Source organism: Oncorhynchus clarkii, chromosome 16, assembly GCF_045791955.1.
Source record: "Oncorhynchus clarkii lewisi isolate Uvic-CL-2024 chromosome 16, UVic_Ocla_1.0, whole genome shotgun sequence".
NCBI classification, from domain to species: Eukaryota; Metazoa; Chordata; class Actinopteri; order Salmoniformes; family Salmonidae; genus Oncorhynchus; species Oncorhynchus clarkii.
Window position 1 is genome coordinate 45,464,959 of NC_092162.1, and position 16,219 is coordinate 45,481,177.

At 44.8% G+C, this 16,219-nt stretch overlaps 1 protein-coding gene across 1 annotated transcript; it reads left to right on the plus strand.

Moving 5' to 3' along the window:
• The first annotated feature begins 678 nt into the window (after positions 1 to 678).
• Positions 679 to 15,714, plus strand: LOC139368578 (semaphorin-3F-like). The gene is made up of 18 exons (XM_071107610.1): positions 679 to 1,054; positions 2,140 to 2,264; positions 7,554 to 7,714; positions 8,052 to 8,114; positions 8,273 to 8,392; positions 8,588 to 8,681; positions 8,824 to 8,943; positions 9,152 to 9,297; positions 9,532 to 9,646; positions 9,776 to 9,845; positions 10,062 to 10,206; positions 10,368 to 10,590; positions 10,711 to 10,799; positions 10,927 to 10,968; positions 11,058 to 11,215; positions 11,674 to 11,741; positions 11,906 to 12,033; positions 14,694 to 15,714. Exons 2-18 carry the CDS (start codon positions 2,153 to 2,155, stop codon positions 15,162 to 15,164), a joined length of 2,325 nt encoding a protein of 774 aa, XP_070963711.1. The 5' UTR covers positions 679 to 1,054; positions 2,140 to 2,152; the 3' UTR covers positions 15,165 to 15,714.
• The last annotated feature ends 505 nt before the right edge of the window (positions 15,715 to 16,219 follow it).

The following is a 16,219-nucleotide window of genomic DNA, read 5'->3' on the forward strand; positions in this document are numbered from 1 at the left end:
TGCTGGAGAGAGGAGAACGGTGCTTGGTAATTTCAGGCATAGAGCTGGTTTGATAGAATGAATGTCTTCTTTAAAAATCCCCCTCCTGGTTACTTTGTGACCGTTGTCATGAGCCCAGGAGTCAGTCCATCAGGAATCTTAGGAATCTGTAGGACTCTTCTGGCTCTCATGTGGAGCTAAACATCTCTGAGATGGAGACATCTTTCAGGGCACAGCACAGGGCCTCAATTTACGGTGACATCGGAATGTAGGCTATTGTATATGCACAACCAAGGTGTATAATACATTAGCCTAGTTGTACAGATGGGAAAGTACTGTATACTGTACATTGCCACTATATATCATTTGAAATAATAGCCTGAAATTGTATTTTCATCACTAAATCAATTTAATGTGATATAATAACATTTTAGAATTTAATGTATTTTCATAATTTAGAATTCAAGTTAATTTCAATTCCCTGTTTACTTTAGCCTAATCTACATTAGCCGAAATCAGACGTTTCCCCTTACCAGGATCAAGTGGACCAGGATCAAGTGGACCAGGATCAAGTGGGTTAAAAGTGGGACATCCTGAGCTTTACCCTAGTACTGTAATGATGACAGGAGAAGGAGGGAGGGAGCAGGAAGACGGGGGAGGAGGAGAGGGGGCCAGCCCTCTAAACACCTGCAGTCACAGACCTTCACAGCATAGGACCCTCATGAGGAGACGACATACGGACCTATACTATTATCTTATTTTCAGATGGACGGGGGCAATGGGAATACGACAAAAACTGTTGAAATTATCATTCTATAAATCTTGATCTGAAATCTATGGGATATGTTTTTTGTCGTTTGGAAATAATTCGAGAGAGACTAAGAAACTCTGCGGCTCTAGGCTATAGGGTTATAACTGGGTGAACGTTTAAGCATTTAAGACCTTTTCAAACGGATTTTCGTTGTTTTCGTGTGGAACTTCAGTATCTTAAATTGTTGAGCGAGACGCCCAAGGAATGTAGCGATAACATCTTATTATTTTATTTCTGGTCTCCTACACGAGAAAAAAGAAAAAGGTAGGCTACGTTGGCAAGTTCTCTCTAGACACTTTTTTCAAAATCACAAGTATTTGTTTGTTTGTTTTAGTCAGTGTGTTGAGGGACCAATGTAATTACCAAGAGCGAAGGGGTAGCCTACATCTGGAGAGAACGTTTACTCGCTCTTTCTTTTGATGTGTGAGTTCACAGGTAACTGCGATGTTATCAGGAGCCATTGATCGACGTCATGGTCATGAAATGAATTCCTACATAATATGCACAGTCGACAGTTCATGATTCCCCCCCCCCCCCCCCCCCCCCCCCCCCCCCCCCTCAAACAATTACAAGATGAAAACATTTAGAATATAAACAGTTTCAAATGAGAAATAAATTGTTTTTATAATGTTCACAGGACACAAATGTACACAAGTCAAACTTGTAGGCAGAGAAAAAAAAAATGGGCCGTGACAAAGGTTAGGTTTATAATTGTAGAATAAGTGCTTTATAAACAGCAACCTGAAATGTATTGCTGGGCACACATTTCCCCACTCAAGGGAAAATATTTTTATGAATGTATTTACAGTCTATATATGAAGTTCTATGAAGTGCTTTAAATTAACTTGCTATTTAATTTCCTCCCTTTTGCAAGTTATTGTAGCAGATGCAGAAGTACTCTGTGGCCTACTTGATATATTTGGTTAGAAAAATAAGAGCATTCCAGGGCGCATCTGATAAGTACTCCTTTGGGGAGAGAATTTAATGGACGTTATGGACTCAGCTTTTAGTATTCATAATTTATAAACAATCCTATCCAGCAAAGTGCAGATACTACATAATGAATGCTGACATAAAAGTAAAACAGTTACCTGACAACACCCCTAAACTGTCAGAAATGGTTTTCACATTATTTTCTTAGCAATGTATTTTGTATTTCCTGCATGAGGCAGGAAATTCACTGTTAACTGTGTGTCTCAGTATGACTGTCTAGCACAAACAGGTCTATTAATTATGTCTCCCATGCCCTCACTCAGACACTCACAATCTCACATCACACAGTGGTCTCTTTCTCTCTGTCTCCCTCTCACACACACACACAAACGTGACAATGAATTGTTATCTTTCAGACCTGTCTCTACTATGGATAGTGCCAAGACAGCGACTCGAGCCCTACTCCTCCTGTTGAGTTTCTGTGTTTGCAGTACCTCAGGCCTCCAGCAGTCTGCTCCGAGGATACGCCTGTCTTTCAAAGGTGAGTCACTTGACCAGAACATAGGTCTCTCAGACACAGACACTGCTCATATGTCAGCTGGCATGGCTTCCAGGATAGCTTGGTAGCAGATATTTTCTATTTTGGCTTTTGTTGTTCTTAGCGAACCTGTCAGCGATCTCAGAAAGTCTTGTGGTTTACATGCACACAATCACATGCAGGCACGCACACATGCACACACACACACACACACACACACACACACACACACACACACACACACACACACACACACACACACACACACACACACACACACACACTCACACACACACACACACTCACACACACACACACACACACACACACACACACACACACACACACACACACACACACACACACATATGTTTCCTCTTTTATACATATGTAAAAAGCTTATATCCTGCCTACTGGCAAAAAGTTAATGAGAGAAAACAAAAGGTGGATGTTGCCATTGAGTGGGGGGTGGAAGTGGTGGTCTCTAGTGCCCTTCATAACAGTTGAGCCCACACCCTAAGCCCTCATTAACATAGTACAACATTTTTATTGGATTTATGTTAATGATTCAATGACAACATTTAACTACAGAGATGAGAAAGATTCTCCAAAATCGATTATTCGATCTGCTTATTCAAATAACTGCTGGGTCTCAAGGAATTGTTACCATACGTTTCAATGAATTGTTAACAAGGTTCAGTGTTCGATTTGTTACATTAAATAATTAAGTAATCTCCAGTAAGAAACTGCTAGCCTTTGGCTGCTAACAGCTGAGAACTGCTGGCTAACTGGCAACCACAAAAACAGTCAACAACTTCGGGAGTACAGACCCACAGAAATAGTCTGGCGATCAGTGGCGAAAGTAATAACTGCCGAAAATGCACAGTCAAAGAGGAGAATAATTATTCTGTAAAGAAATATATATATATTTGAAATAGAGTGATACTAAGACAAAATAAACTTGACATTGTGTGTAAATTGATTAAAATGCTGGAAGTGAATGCTGGAATTATTTTTTTTTGTTGCAAAAGCTGTGTGCATTAATTAAGGAAATAGAAGCCTGGCTCAAATAGAAGCCTGTCTCTAATAAGCTCCTGTTGTGTTCAGGGATTTAAGCAAATAAACTCTCGGGGTATTCATTGAAATGTTACGGTAGTTCAAGTACATATAAGCTTAGTTGGTTGCAATGTGATGTGGTAGAGTCTGCCACAGAAGCTAAGCCCACACACCAGTGTTTGTTGCCAATAGTAAGGGTAAGCCTGAACTGGTGGTGAACTAACCAAATGGTATTATATTAGATTGCTGGCATATTGAATTGTATCGGATTGCTGTGGATGATATTACATTTATTGTTTGCTTGCTGTAACTGTCTGTCGTTCTCTTCCATCATTCACAGAGTGGTGTTGATTTCACAATGAATGCAACCAACGTGTAAAAATCTCACAAATATATTTTGTCAGTCAAATCCGCGTAAAGACCTCACTGATATTGTTTGTCAGTCATATCCACCCACTCACCCCTAAAACCCAATCATCTCCACTTCTTTTCCAAGAATAGGTGGAAAATTGGGATTTGCTCCCCTGCTCTGTGTTTTCTGACATTCCAAAGATTGATTGTTCATTGTTTGCGACAGGGACTCTCTTTGTTCCATAAGGCGCCTGTGGAGGAGGGGTTTTGGGGAGGGACGGGGGAGGGGTGCATGTGACTCCCTCCCATGGATGTGATTTAGAGACTGGGACTGGGACTGGGTGAGGGGGGCAGGAGGAGAGGAGGACCACTGAAATGATGCCGGATCAAGATTGTAAATTATATGATCTATGATCAAGGCCCTTCGTGTTTCCTGGTTGATGGGAACTGTGTCTGAGGAAGGGACAAAACAAAAAAAGTTTCCAGTGACCTAGGACAGGGGTGTCAAACTCATTCCATGGAGGTCCTAGTGTCTGCTGGATTTTATTTTTTCTTTTTAATTAAGACCTAGACAACCAGGTGAGGGAAGTTCCATACTAATCAGTGACCTAAATGTATCAATTAAGTACAAGGGAGGAGGAAACCCTGCAGACACTCTGACCTGAGTTTGACATGTGTGACCTAGAATGGCAGGTAGAAATAGAGGCAGAGAAATATGGATTTTAGGTTGTCTTCTGCATTATGGAGGCAATGGTTTAAAGCCTCACTTGGACTTATTTTACACTTTAAAAGGGTCAGATCGGGACATTTGTCTCAGGTCTTTCATGGTTGGACCTGGTTTACCTGAATCAAATGAGGTATGAAGATACATGAAGTGTTTTTTTTCTTCATCTGATAGTGCCAACACATTGTTATGGCGATGAGGATGGGCGCGGCCAGGCACTGTGTCGTGACTCGGGGGTGTGTGTTGGCATGTTGCTAGTTTTAGCCTGTGCTGTACACTTTACCCCAGTGGACGGAGCAGATGGACGTTTGCCAGAGAGGCTTGTTATCCTGTGTTTACCTTGGAGGAACAGAACCGGACCTTGCCCCACCTTTTAAGAACCATCCCGTGTCAGCCAGGAGCAGATCCGATTGCGCAGCAGCTTATTTTAGCGGCACATTGACTGCATCCTGTTAACAGTATTCAGACTAACAGTCACCTCAAAGGAAGACGGCAGAGCACTTTGATGTAAACACAGATGTCCTTACTCTGGCCAGGCTTAAACAGTACGTGCATATGCTGATGTTTGTTCACAAACCTTTGTCAAATGCCATGGGACATTCATCATATGTCCCACATGGACAAACTGAGGGATTTTGTATAGATTACACATGTGTTTCCACGGTACTTAGTAAATACATCATAGCACATACACGTTTAAAAGCTATTGTACATACAGTGGCAGGAAAAAGTATGTGAACCCTTTGGAATTACCTGGATTTCTGCATCAATTGGTCATCAAATTTGATCTGATCTTCATCTAGGTCACAACAATAGACAAACACAGTGTGCTTAAACTAATAACACACAAACATTTATATGTTTTCATGTCTTTATTGAACACACCGTGTAAACATTCACAGTGTATGGTGGAAAGGTATGTGAACCCTTTAATAACTGGTTGACCCTCCTTTGGCAGCAATAACCTCAACCAAACATTTTCTGTAGTTGCGGATCAGACCTGCACAGCGGTCAGGAAGAATTTTGGACCATTCCTCTTTACAAAACTGTTTCAGTTCAGCAATATTCTTGGGATGTCTGGTGTGAACTGCTCTCTTGAGGTCATGCCACAGCATCTCAATCTGGTTGAGGTCAGGACGTATATTTTCTGTTGAAGCCATTCTGTTGTTGATTTACTTCTGTCGTTTGGGTCTTTGTCCTGTTGCATCAACCAACGTCTGTTGAGCTTCAATTGGCGGACAGATAGCCTAATATTCTCCTGCAAAATGTCTTGATAAACTTGGGAATTCATTTTTTCCGTCAATGATAGCAAGCTGTCCAGGCCCTGAGGCAGCAAAGCAGCCCCAAACCATGATGCTCCGTCCACCATACTTTACAGTTGGGATGAGGTTTTGATGTTGGTGTGCTGTACCTTTTTTTCTCCACACACAATGTTGTGTGTTCCTTCCAAACAACTCAACTGTAGTTTTATCTGTCCACAGAATATTTTGCCAGTGGCGCTGTGGAACATCCAGGTGCACTTTTGCAAACTTCAGACGTGCAGCAATGTTTTTTGGGGAGAGCAGTGGCTTCTTCCGTGGTTTCCTCCCATGAACACCATTCTTGTTTAGTGTTTTACGTATCGTAGACTCATCAACAGAGATGTTAGCATGTTCCAGAGATTTCTGTAAGTCTTTAGCTGATACTCTAGGATTCTTCTTAACCTCATTGAGCATTCAGTGCTGAACTTTCTCCATTTATAGACAGCTTCACGACTTATCCTCACTAACTTTAAGCATCAGCTGTCAGAGCAGCTTACCGATCACTGTACCTGTACACAGCCCATCTGTAAATAGCCCAGCCAACTGTCTCGTCCCCATATTGTTATTTATTTTTGCTCTTTTGCACCCCAGTATCTCTACTGGCACATTAATCATCTGCACATCTATCACTCCAGTGTTAATGCTAAATTGTAATTATTTGGCCCCTATGGCCTATTTATTGCCTTACCTCCCTAATCTTACTACATTTGCGCACACTGTATATATATTTCTCTGTTGCGTTATTGACTGTATGTTTGTTTACTCCATGTGTAAGTCTGTGTTGTTGTTTTTGTCGCACTGCTTTGCTTTACCTTGGCCAGGTCGCAGTTGTAAATGAGAACTTGTTCTCAACTGGCCTACCTGGTTAAATAAAAGTGCAAAACATTTTTGTCTTACCGTCGACTGATGAACATCAAGGCTTTTACGGGGAGATGTGACGTCTCTTGTCTCTCTGAATGAATGACTGACTGAATGAATGAATGACTGACTGAATGAATGAATGACTGAATGAATGGGTGTAAAACTCATTCGTGGTGCTTTTCCATTAAGACTTACTCGCACACCAGTGTTTGATGTTCGTGTAAGCTCTAGTGCTATTGTGTTTCCCTCAGGAGTGTGACGCTAAAGATTTGTGGCGAGCAGAATCAACAACCTCTGCATCGTTCAAGACGGTTGCTTTGCGAGAAGGTTTTAACGTTCAGCTGGTCATTGTTATGTAAATGCAGGCTGCCTTGGCTCCAAGTCAGAGCAGGTCTGCCAGAGCCATGGCCCAGTGCGACACGGGTGCCGTTCCGCATAGGAGGAAAGAGAACATTTGGAGCCGTTTGTGTAAATCACTCGGGTGGAACAGAGAGACGGAACACGCAGGGGAAATGCGCCATCAGAGAGTGGGTCACAGAACAGACCTGGTTTAAAGGGTTTACTTAGAGTTCCTCATACCGTGTGTCCTCAGAGACCTGCATTAGCATCCATAAAGTTGCACAGTACATTCAGCCAATGCCACAAACTCAATCAGAAGCTTGGAACACATGAAATATTGAAATCTTAAAAGCCTCTGGAATACGCCCTGAGAAGTTACGTATTTAGTCATTCGCACATTTTCTCTTGGTGTTAGTAGTCTATGTTCTGTAAATGCTGCTGATAGTGAGAAATAAAGCACTTGTAGTCGTTATCAGGGAAACTGCATGGGAAAGATTCAAGGCAATAAACAGAAAGAGCTCATGGCTCCCCCTGCTGGATATTAAGATTTTACCATTCTCATATGCTACAGAACTTATTTTGCATATGATTTACACTAACGTTGTGTCCCTGTGTGTGTCCATGCATATTTGTGCATCTATGCGTCTCTCTCCTCCGCAGAGTTGTTGGACACCAGAGCAGTCCGTCCCTTCTCCTTCTCCTTCAACACCAGTGACTACCGCATCCTGCTGATGGACCAGGACCAGGGCCGTCTCTACCTGGGCAGCCGGGAGTACCTGGTGGCCCTGGACATGCACAACGTCAACAAGGAGCCCCTCATAGTAAGAACGCACATAACCACAACTCCCTCAAAAAGGCCAATGAGACTGGAGGAATCTTTCCTGTGTATGCATAGCTTTACCACAGTTTAATGTGGTAGTATATTTTACATTTAACCAGGCAAGTCAGTTAAGAGCAGATTCTTATTGACAATCTACCAGGAAACTGCCTTGTTCAGGAGCAGAACGACAGATTTTTACCTGGTCAGCTCGGGGATTCGATCCAGCAACTTTTCGGTTACTGGACCAACGCTCTAACCACTAGGCTACCTGCCTCCACGTAGTAACACACCTCAAGTAAAATGATCCTGTAATGTCTGGTATCATTTGTCCCTGACAGATCCATTGGCCAACCTCTGACAAGAGAAGAGGGGAGTGTCGGATGACAGGAAAAGGAGGACAGGTGGGAATGCCTTGTCTTTGTAAAAGAACCCTGGCCCCTCTACCTTTCAGTATTAACTAATGATGTCATACTTTCATGGGTCTTATTTCACAGTTTTGAAAGAGAATTTTCATACACCAACAATTGATAGCATTCCCATGTCTGTGTACACACACCAGGGTGAGTGTGCAAACTTTGTGCGTATGATAGAGCCATGGAACCGCACCCACCTGTACGCCTGTGGGACTGGAGCCTACCAACCCATCTGCACCTTTATCAACAGAGGCTGGAAGGCAGAGGTGAGAGGTTCAATATGCCCAAAATCATTTTAAAACACAATTAACTGCAGCATATCTGTGCATCTTCACGACCAGCAGCTCAGATTTCTCAAAACTGTGGTACTCAAAACTAGGGCTCAGATTTGAGCTATTTTTCACTATACATTTTGCCATTTCAAAACACTTGATCGGCCTTTCTGGTCTCTCTCTTTCCAGGACTATGTGTTCAGGCTAGTTCCTGGATTTACTGAATCAGGGAAGGGAAAATGTTCCTACGACCCTTCCCAGGAGAACATCGCTGCTCTTATCGGTAAGCTTCACCTCACTTGTGCATACATTTAGTAGACTGCCCAAAATTGGGGCAGTCTCCCCTCTTTCAGTCTCCCCACTTTCACCGTTTCCTAACCTCTCCTCTCCATCTCTTTCTCTTCCTCCTCTCTTCTCATCTGCAGATGGGAATCTGTATGCGGGGGTCCATGTAGACTTCATGGGGACAGATGCAGCCCTCTTTAGGACCATGGGGGGCAGAACAACAGTCAGGACAGAGCAGTATGACTCCAAGTGGCTCAATGGTGAGTTACTACGCCTGAAAAAGACTACCATCTTGTAAGGGTGGATTCCCAAAATGTTGCCATTTTTTCCCCATGGTCCTTCAAGCCAGATACGAACCAGCGTGATCTGACTCTAAGAAATCATGGCAAACTGATGCTACTGCTGCAGGTTTCTCTTTCTTTCATCACTCCGTTCCTCTCTCTCTCTCTCTCTCTCTGTCCGTCTCAGAGCCCGTGTTCATTCAGATCCAGCAGATTCCTGACAGCTCCGAGAGGAATGATGATAAACTCTACTTCTTCTTCCGGGAGAAGAGTCTGGATACAGGGGGAGGGGCCAGCCCCAGTGTGTTGGCCAGAGTGGGACGAGTGTGTCTGGTGAGAAGGCCTTTGCTCGGACCTAGCAGGATGGCCCTGTGAAACTGAGCTACGCCACTCTTGTATAGACTCTTATTAACTCTATTACTTGAATGACTTACATAATTATAGTTTGACTGCAACATTATGGACAACATTGTGATTGGGGGAATTGTTAAGGGTAAAAAAAAAAAGTGTCTTCCACGGAAACAGGCTTCCCTTACCTCTTCCATCCTTTACGTTCCCTCTTCCCAGAATGATGAGGGGGGTCAGAAGTCCCTGGTGAACAGATGGACCACCTTCCTGAAAGCCCGCCTGGTGTGCTCTGTGATCGGAGACGATGGGGTGGAGACCTTGTTTGACGAATTGAGTGAGACAGACCTCAGTGAAAGATTTAGTGATTTCGATAAAGATTTAGAGATCATTAGTTGTCGATGGAAGTGAATCCTTCACCAGTTCTACAGGAAAATCATTTCTGTCTCTTTCGTCATCCTTTCAGGGGATGTTTTTATCCAGCCAACGCAAGATGAACGCAACCCTGTGGTCTATGCCCTCTTCACAACTGCTGGGTAGGTCATCATTGTATCTGTCTTACATCACCTGTTATACGTAGCCTCTCTCCAATTTCCCTTCTCTCTAAAGGCCTGCCCTGTTCTCGCTCCTCAATGCTTTTCTACTCTCATCTAGGACCTGTTGGTTTACCTCTCTCTCCTCCTCCCTCCACTTCACTGGTTGAGGCTGATTGCATTCCCCCCTCCCCTTGTTTTACCTTCTTTCTCTCCCAGCTCTGTGTTCAAGGGCTCAGCAGTCTGTGTGTACTCCATGGCTGACATCCGCAACGTGTTCAATGGACCCTTCTCCCACAAACATGGTCATAACTACCAGTGGACAGCCTACACCGGCAAGATTCCTTACCCTCGCCCTGGCACAGTAGGTTCAGACCAGTTACTCACTGAAAACAATCTGTATATATACATCCCATCAACTGTCACCTCTTTCCAATAGGAAAACGCATTGCTTACACTCTCTCTGTCTCTCTGTCTCTCTCTGTCTCTCTCTGTCTCTGTGTTACTCACGATATATAATTCTAGTGTCCAGGAGGAACATTCACCCCGGGCATTCGCACCTCTAAGGACTTCTCAGACGAGGCAGTGAACTTCATGCGAGCTCATCCCCTCATGTACCACCCTGTGTACCCTATCCACCGTCGCCCCCTGGTGGTGAGGACCGGGGTGGAGTACCGCTTCACAGCCCTGGTGGTGGACCAGGTGGACGCCGTGGACGGCCGATACGAGGTGCTCTTCCTGGGCACAGGTGAGTGTCTCTCCGTCCCAGGGCAATTGGCTGACTGAAGGGCTTCATTGCATGTTTGAATTTCACATTTTGTCTTTTGTCCAAATTCGACACGGTGACATCAGACCTCTCTTGTTCCAGATCGTGGCACTGTCCAAAAGGTCATAGTTTTACCCAAGGACCCGAGCACCATGGAGGAGCTCACCCTGGAGGAAGTGGAGGTTTTCAGGGTGTGCCTATATGATTTCTCTAAATATTGTTCACGTTATAGCAAAAGTCTCTAACCACTGTCCTTGGACATTCTTTCAATGGTTACACTTTGTTGATACTTATGTGACACGATGCATTTAATTACAGACACGTGCTGCTGTTAAAACAATGAAGATCTCATCTAAAAGGGTGAGCTGAACTCTCTCTCTCTCTTCATCGACAGGAAACACTAGAGATATTGTTGATGCTGAGCTCTTGTTTTCATTCTGTGGCTATAGCAACAGCTGTACGTGTCATCGGAGGCAGGGCTTACCCAGGTATCTCTGCATCGTTGTGGGGTATATGGGAGGGCCTGTTCCGACTGCTGTCTGGCACGGGACCCTTACTGTGCCTGGGACGGGGAGAGCTGCTCCGCTTTCACCCTCGCCACCAAGAGGTCAGGACCACAACACACACCAACACAACACACACCAACACAACACAACACAACACACACCAACACAACACAACACAACACACACCAACACAACACACACCCACACCACACACCAACACAACACAACACACACCAACACAACACACACCACAACCCCTCATCTGATATTGACAGGGAAGGAGTGTCATAAAGCTTTATTAGTCCTTCACTGTCTGCCTGCCTGCCTGCCTGCCTGCCTGCCTGCCCTGCCTGCCTGCCTGCCTGCCTGCCTGCCTGCCTGCCTGCCTGCCTGCCTGCCTTGCCCTGCCCTGCCCTGCCCTGCCCTGCCTGCCTGCCTGCCTGCCTGTCTGTCTAAATGTCTAAATGTCTAAATGTCTGTCTAAATGTGTGAGTGACTGAATTAATTTCTGTGCTTGTGAAATGTGTTGGATGAACTCTGCTCTGTCTCTCTCACTCAGGAGGAGCAGAAGACAGGATGTGAAACATGGGGATCCACTGCGACAGTGCAGAGGCTTCAATGCCAAAGGTTAGACAAAAACATTTTTTTTAAATAATATTTTAGCAGAATTCAGTGACACAATCAAATCATGTAATAACTAAAACATTAGCAAATAACTGCCATTTAAGATAATCTCCTATCTGTCTCTCTCTCCTTCTTTCTCTCTCTCTCTTCCTCCTTCCCTCCTTCAGTGGAGAATCGTCCTAGAGAGACAGTCCAGTTTGGTGTGGAGGGGAGCAGTACCTTCCTGGAGTGTCAGCCTCGCTCTCCTCAGGCTACAGTCAAGTGGCTCTATCAGAGAGAAGGAAGGAGAAAAGCGGTAAGGAGGAAAATGCATCTATTTCTGCTCTCTGAAAAGAGACCAGTATTATTAAAATATCAAATTCATACCACATTTATTGGTTACACTTGAGCTGTTGAAGCAGTTTACACAGGGGTTATCCATGTTTGATTGACTAAATAAACATACGTACATTTTTTATTTAACCTTTTATTTAACTACGCAAGATATTTAAGGACCCATTCTTATTTACAATGACGGCCTACCCCGTCTAAACCCAAACCCGGATGATGCTGGGCCATTTAAGCCCTGCCCTATGGGACTCCCAATCACTGCAAGTTATGATACAGCCTGGAATTGAACCAGGGTCTGTAGTAATGCCTCTAGCACTGGGATGCAGTACCTTAGACCGCTGCTCCACTCGGGAGCAGAAGTAAAGTTTTTCTTGTTGATATTAATAGTATTAATGATCAGCCAATGTTATTTCAGTTCCAAAATATCTATAGAGAAATAGTCAATCACTTTTGAAACACAAATGAGGCAGATGTGGACCTTGTTCTCCTCCTCACTACCATAACACTCTCTCCCCCTCACTACCATAACACTCTCTCTCCCTCACTACCATAACACTCTCTCCCTCACTACCATAACACTCTCTCCCCCTCACTACCATAACTCTCTCTCCCCCTCACTACCATAACACTCTCTCCCCCTCACTACCATAACACTCTCTCCCTCACTACCATAACACTCTCTCCCTCACTACCATAACACTCTCTCCTACTCACTGCCATAACTCTCTCTCCCCCTCACTACCATAACACTCTCTCCCTCACTACCATAACTCTCTCTCCCCCTCACTACCATAACACTCTCTCCCTCACTACCATAACACTCTCTCTCCCTCACTACCATAACACTCTCTCCCCCTCACTACCATAACACTCTCTCCCCCTCACTACCATAACACTCTCTCCCCCTCACTACCATAACACTCTCTCCCCCTCACTACCATAACACTCTCTCCCCCTCACTACCATAACACTCTCTCCCTCACTACCATAACACTCTATCCCCCTCACTACCATAACACTCTCTCCCCCTCACTACCATAACACTCTCTCCCCCTCACTACCATAACACTCTCTCCCCCTCACTACCATAACACTCTCTCCCTCACTACCATAACACTCTCTCCCCCTCACTACCATAACTCTCTCTCCCACTCACTACCATAACTCTCTCACTCCCTCACTACCATAACACTCTCTCCCCCTCACTACCATAACACTCTCTCCCCCTCACTACCATAACACTCTCTCCCCTCACTACCATAACACTCTCTCCCCCTCACTACCATAACACTCTCTCCCTCACTACCATAACACTCTCTCCCTCACTACCATAACTCTCTCTCCCACTCACTACCATAACTCTCTCACTCCCTCACTACCATAACACTCTCTCCCCCTCACTACCATAACACTCTCTCCCTCACTACCATAACACTCTCTCCCCCTCACTACCATAACACTCTCTCCCCCTCACTACCATAACTCTCTCTCCCCCTCACTACCATAACACTCTCTCCCCCTCACTACCATAACACTCTCTCCCCCTCACTATCATAACTCTCTCTCCCCCTCACTACCATAACACTCTCTCCCCCTCACTACCATAACATTATCTCCCCCTCACTACCATAACACTCTCTCCCTCACTACCATAACACTCTCTCCCTCACTACCATAACACTCTCTCCCCCTCACTACCATAACACTCTCTCCCTCACTACCATAACACTCTCTCCCCCTCACTACCATAACACTCTCTCCCCCTCACTACCATAACTCTCTCTCCCCCTCACTACCATAACACTCTCTCCCTCACTACCATAACATTCTCTCCCTCACTACCATAACTCTCTCTCCCCCTCACTACCATAACACTCTCTCCCTCACTACCATAACACTCTCTCCCCCTCACTACCATAACACTCTCTCCCTCACTACCATAACACTCTCTCCCCCTCACTACCATAACACTCTCTCCCCCTCACTACCATAACACTCTCTCCCCCTCACTACCATAACAATCTCTCCCCCTCACTACCATAACACTCTCTCCCCCTCACTACCATAACATTATCTCCCTCACTACCATAACTCTCTCTCCCCCTCACTACCATAACACTCTCTCCCCCTCACTACCATAACACTCTCTCCCCCTCACTACCATAACACTCTCTCCCCCTCACTACCATAACATTCTCTCCCTCACTACCATAACTCTCTCTCCCCCTCACTACATAACACATTCTCCCCCTCACTACATAACACTCTCTCCCCCTCACTACCATAACACTCTCTCTCCCCCTCACTACCACAACACTCTCTCTCCCCCTCACTACCACAACACTCTCTCTCCCCCTCACGACCATAACACTCTCTCTCCCCCTCACTACCGTAACACTCTCTCTCCCCCTCACTACCACAACACTCACTACCATAACACTCTCTCTCCCCCTCACTACCATAACACTCTCTCTCCCCCTCACTACCATAACACTCTCTCTCCCCCTCACTACCACAACACTCTCTCTCCCCCTCACTACCACAACACTCTCTCTCCCCCTCACTACCACAACACTCTCTCTCCCCCTCACGACCATAACACTCTCTCTCCCTTTCACCCCTCAGCTCAACCGGGACAGAGAGTATCTGAAGACAGCCCACGGGATCCTTCTGAAATCCCTCAGCCAATTGGATGCCGGGCTCTACCACTGCCTGGCCACAGAGAACAACTTCAAACACACTGTGGCCCGGGTGTCGCTGCGCATTCTGGACCGAGACATCGTGCTGGCCCTCACATCCCCTGACAACGACCCCATGACCTCCAACAGCCCTCCCACTGGACGGGGGAGACAACATGACCCCAAGCAGCAGAGGGTCCCTCCAACCCCCCCTTTCACAGACACCCTGTCCCAGCCGGAGGTCAGGCTGATCCACCAGTACTGTCAGTCCTACTGGGAGCAGCTGAGGCACAAGCAGCAACAGCCCAAACGCACTTCCAGGAGACACACAGAGAGCCAGGAGCAAGAGCCGGAGGAGCAACAGCCTAAACGCATCAGCAGAAGACACACAGAGAGCCAGGAGACCCAAGGAGGATAGAGGACTGGACTTCCAACACTAGCAAGCTAGGACACTCCTGTGGTAGACTACAGATCCATGTTTGACACCAAACATGAGTTTCATCTCTCTTTGTACATTGAATGACATGTGATACCGACCCTCACACAACCCAGTATCTCAGTATAGAAATGTAATATATCGATACGTGTATATATTTTAGGATCATAATAGATCCATGGTTTATTAATGTTTAAAGGTTATGACATAAAACAATTGATAAACATTTGCCTTTTCACGCTTTATTCGGTTGGAAATGTGTACATTTTGCTGTTCAGCGTTGAGCGATAATGTTTTGGTGTGATGTACATGTATGTGTGTCTTTGTCTACTAATACCATATGTGATATTGTAATTGTGGTGACTCTCTTGTTCTCTCTCACACCTTTGTGACCTATGTTTGTTTGAGGACTCATAGCTATACGGTATCCTTTGAATTGTGTGCGTGGACGGTGGTGGATTGAAAGGGACGTGAGGGATCTTTCAACAAGACAGATCATCTCCACATGTAGAAGAATAAGACGATAAATCCCATGTGTGCATAATCTCTGTATTACATTATAATACTACATTCCAGCCATATCAAATTGTCACTTTTAATGGGAACAGGTATAAAGAAGACTGTGAAGAAGACCTCACCATATGTTCTAATGATATTGAGCAACATACTGTAATGTGTAGTACAGCAACATACTGTAATGTGTAGTACAGCAACATACTGTAATGTGTAGTACAGAAACATACTGTAATGTGTAGTACAGAAACATACTGTAATGTGTAGTACAGAAACATACTGTAATGTGTAGTACAGCAACATACTGTAATGTGTAGTACAGAAACATACTGTAATGTGTAGTACAGAAACATACTGTAATGTGTAGTACAGCAACATACTGTAATGTGTAGTACAGCAACATACTGTAATGTGTAGTACAGCAACATACTGTAATGTGTAGTACAGAAACATACTGTAATGTGTAGTACAGAAACATACTGTAATGTGTAGTACAGCAACATACTGTAATGTGTAGTACAGAA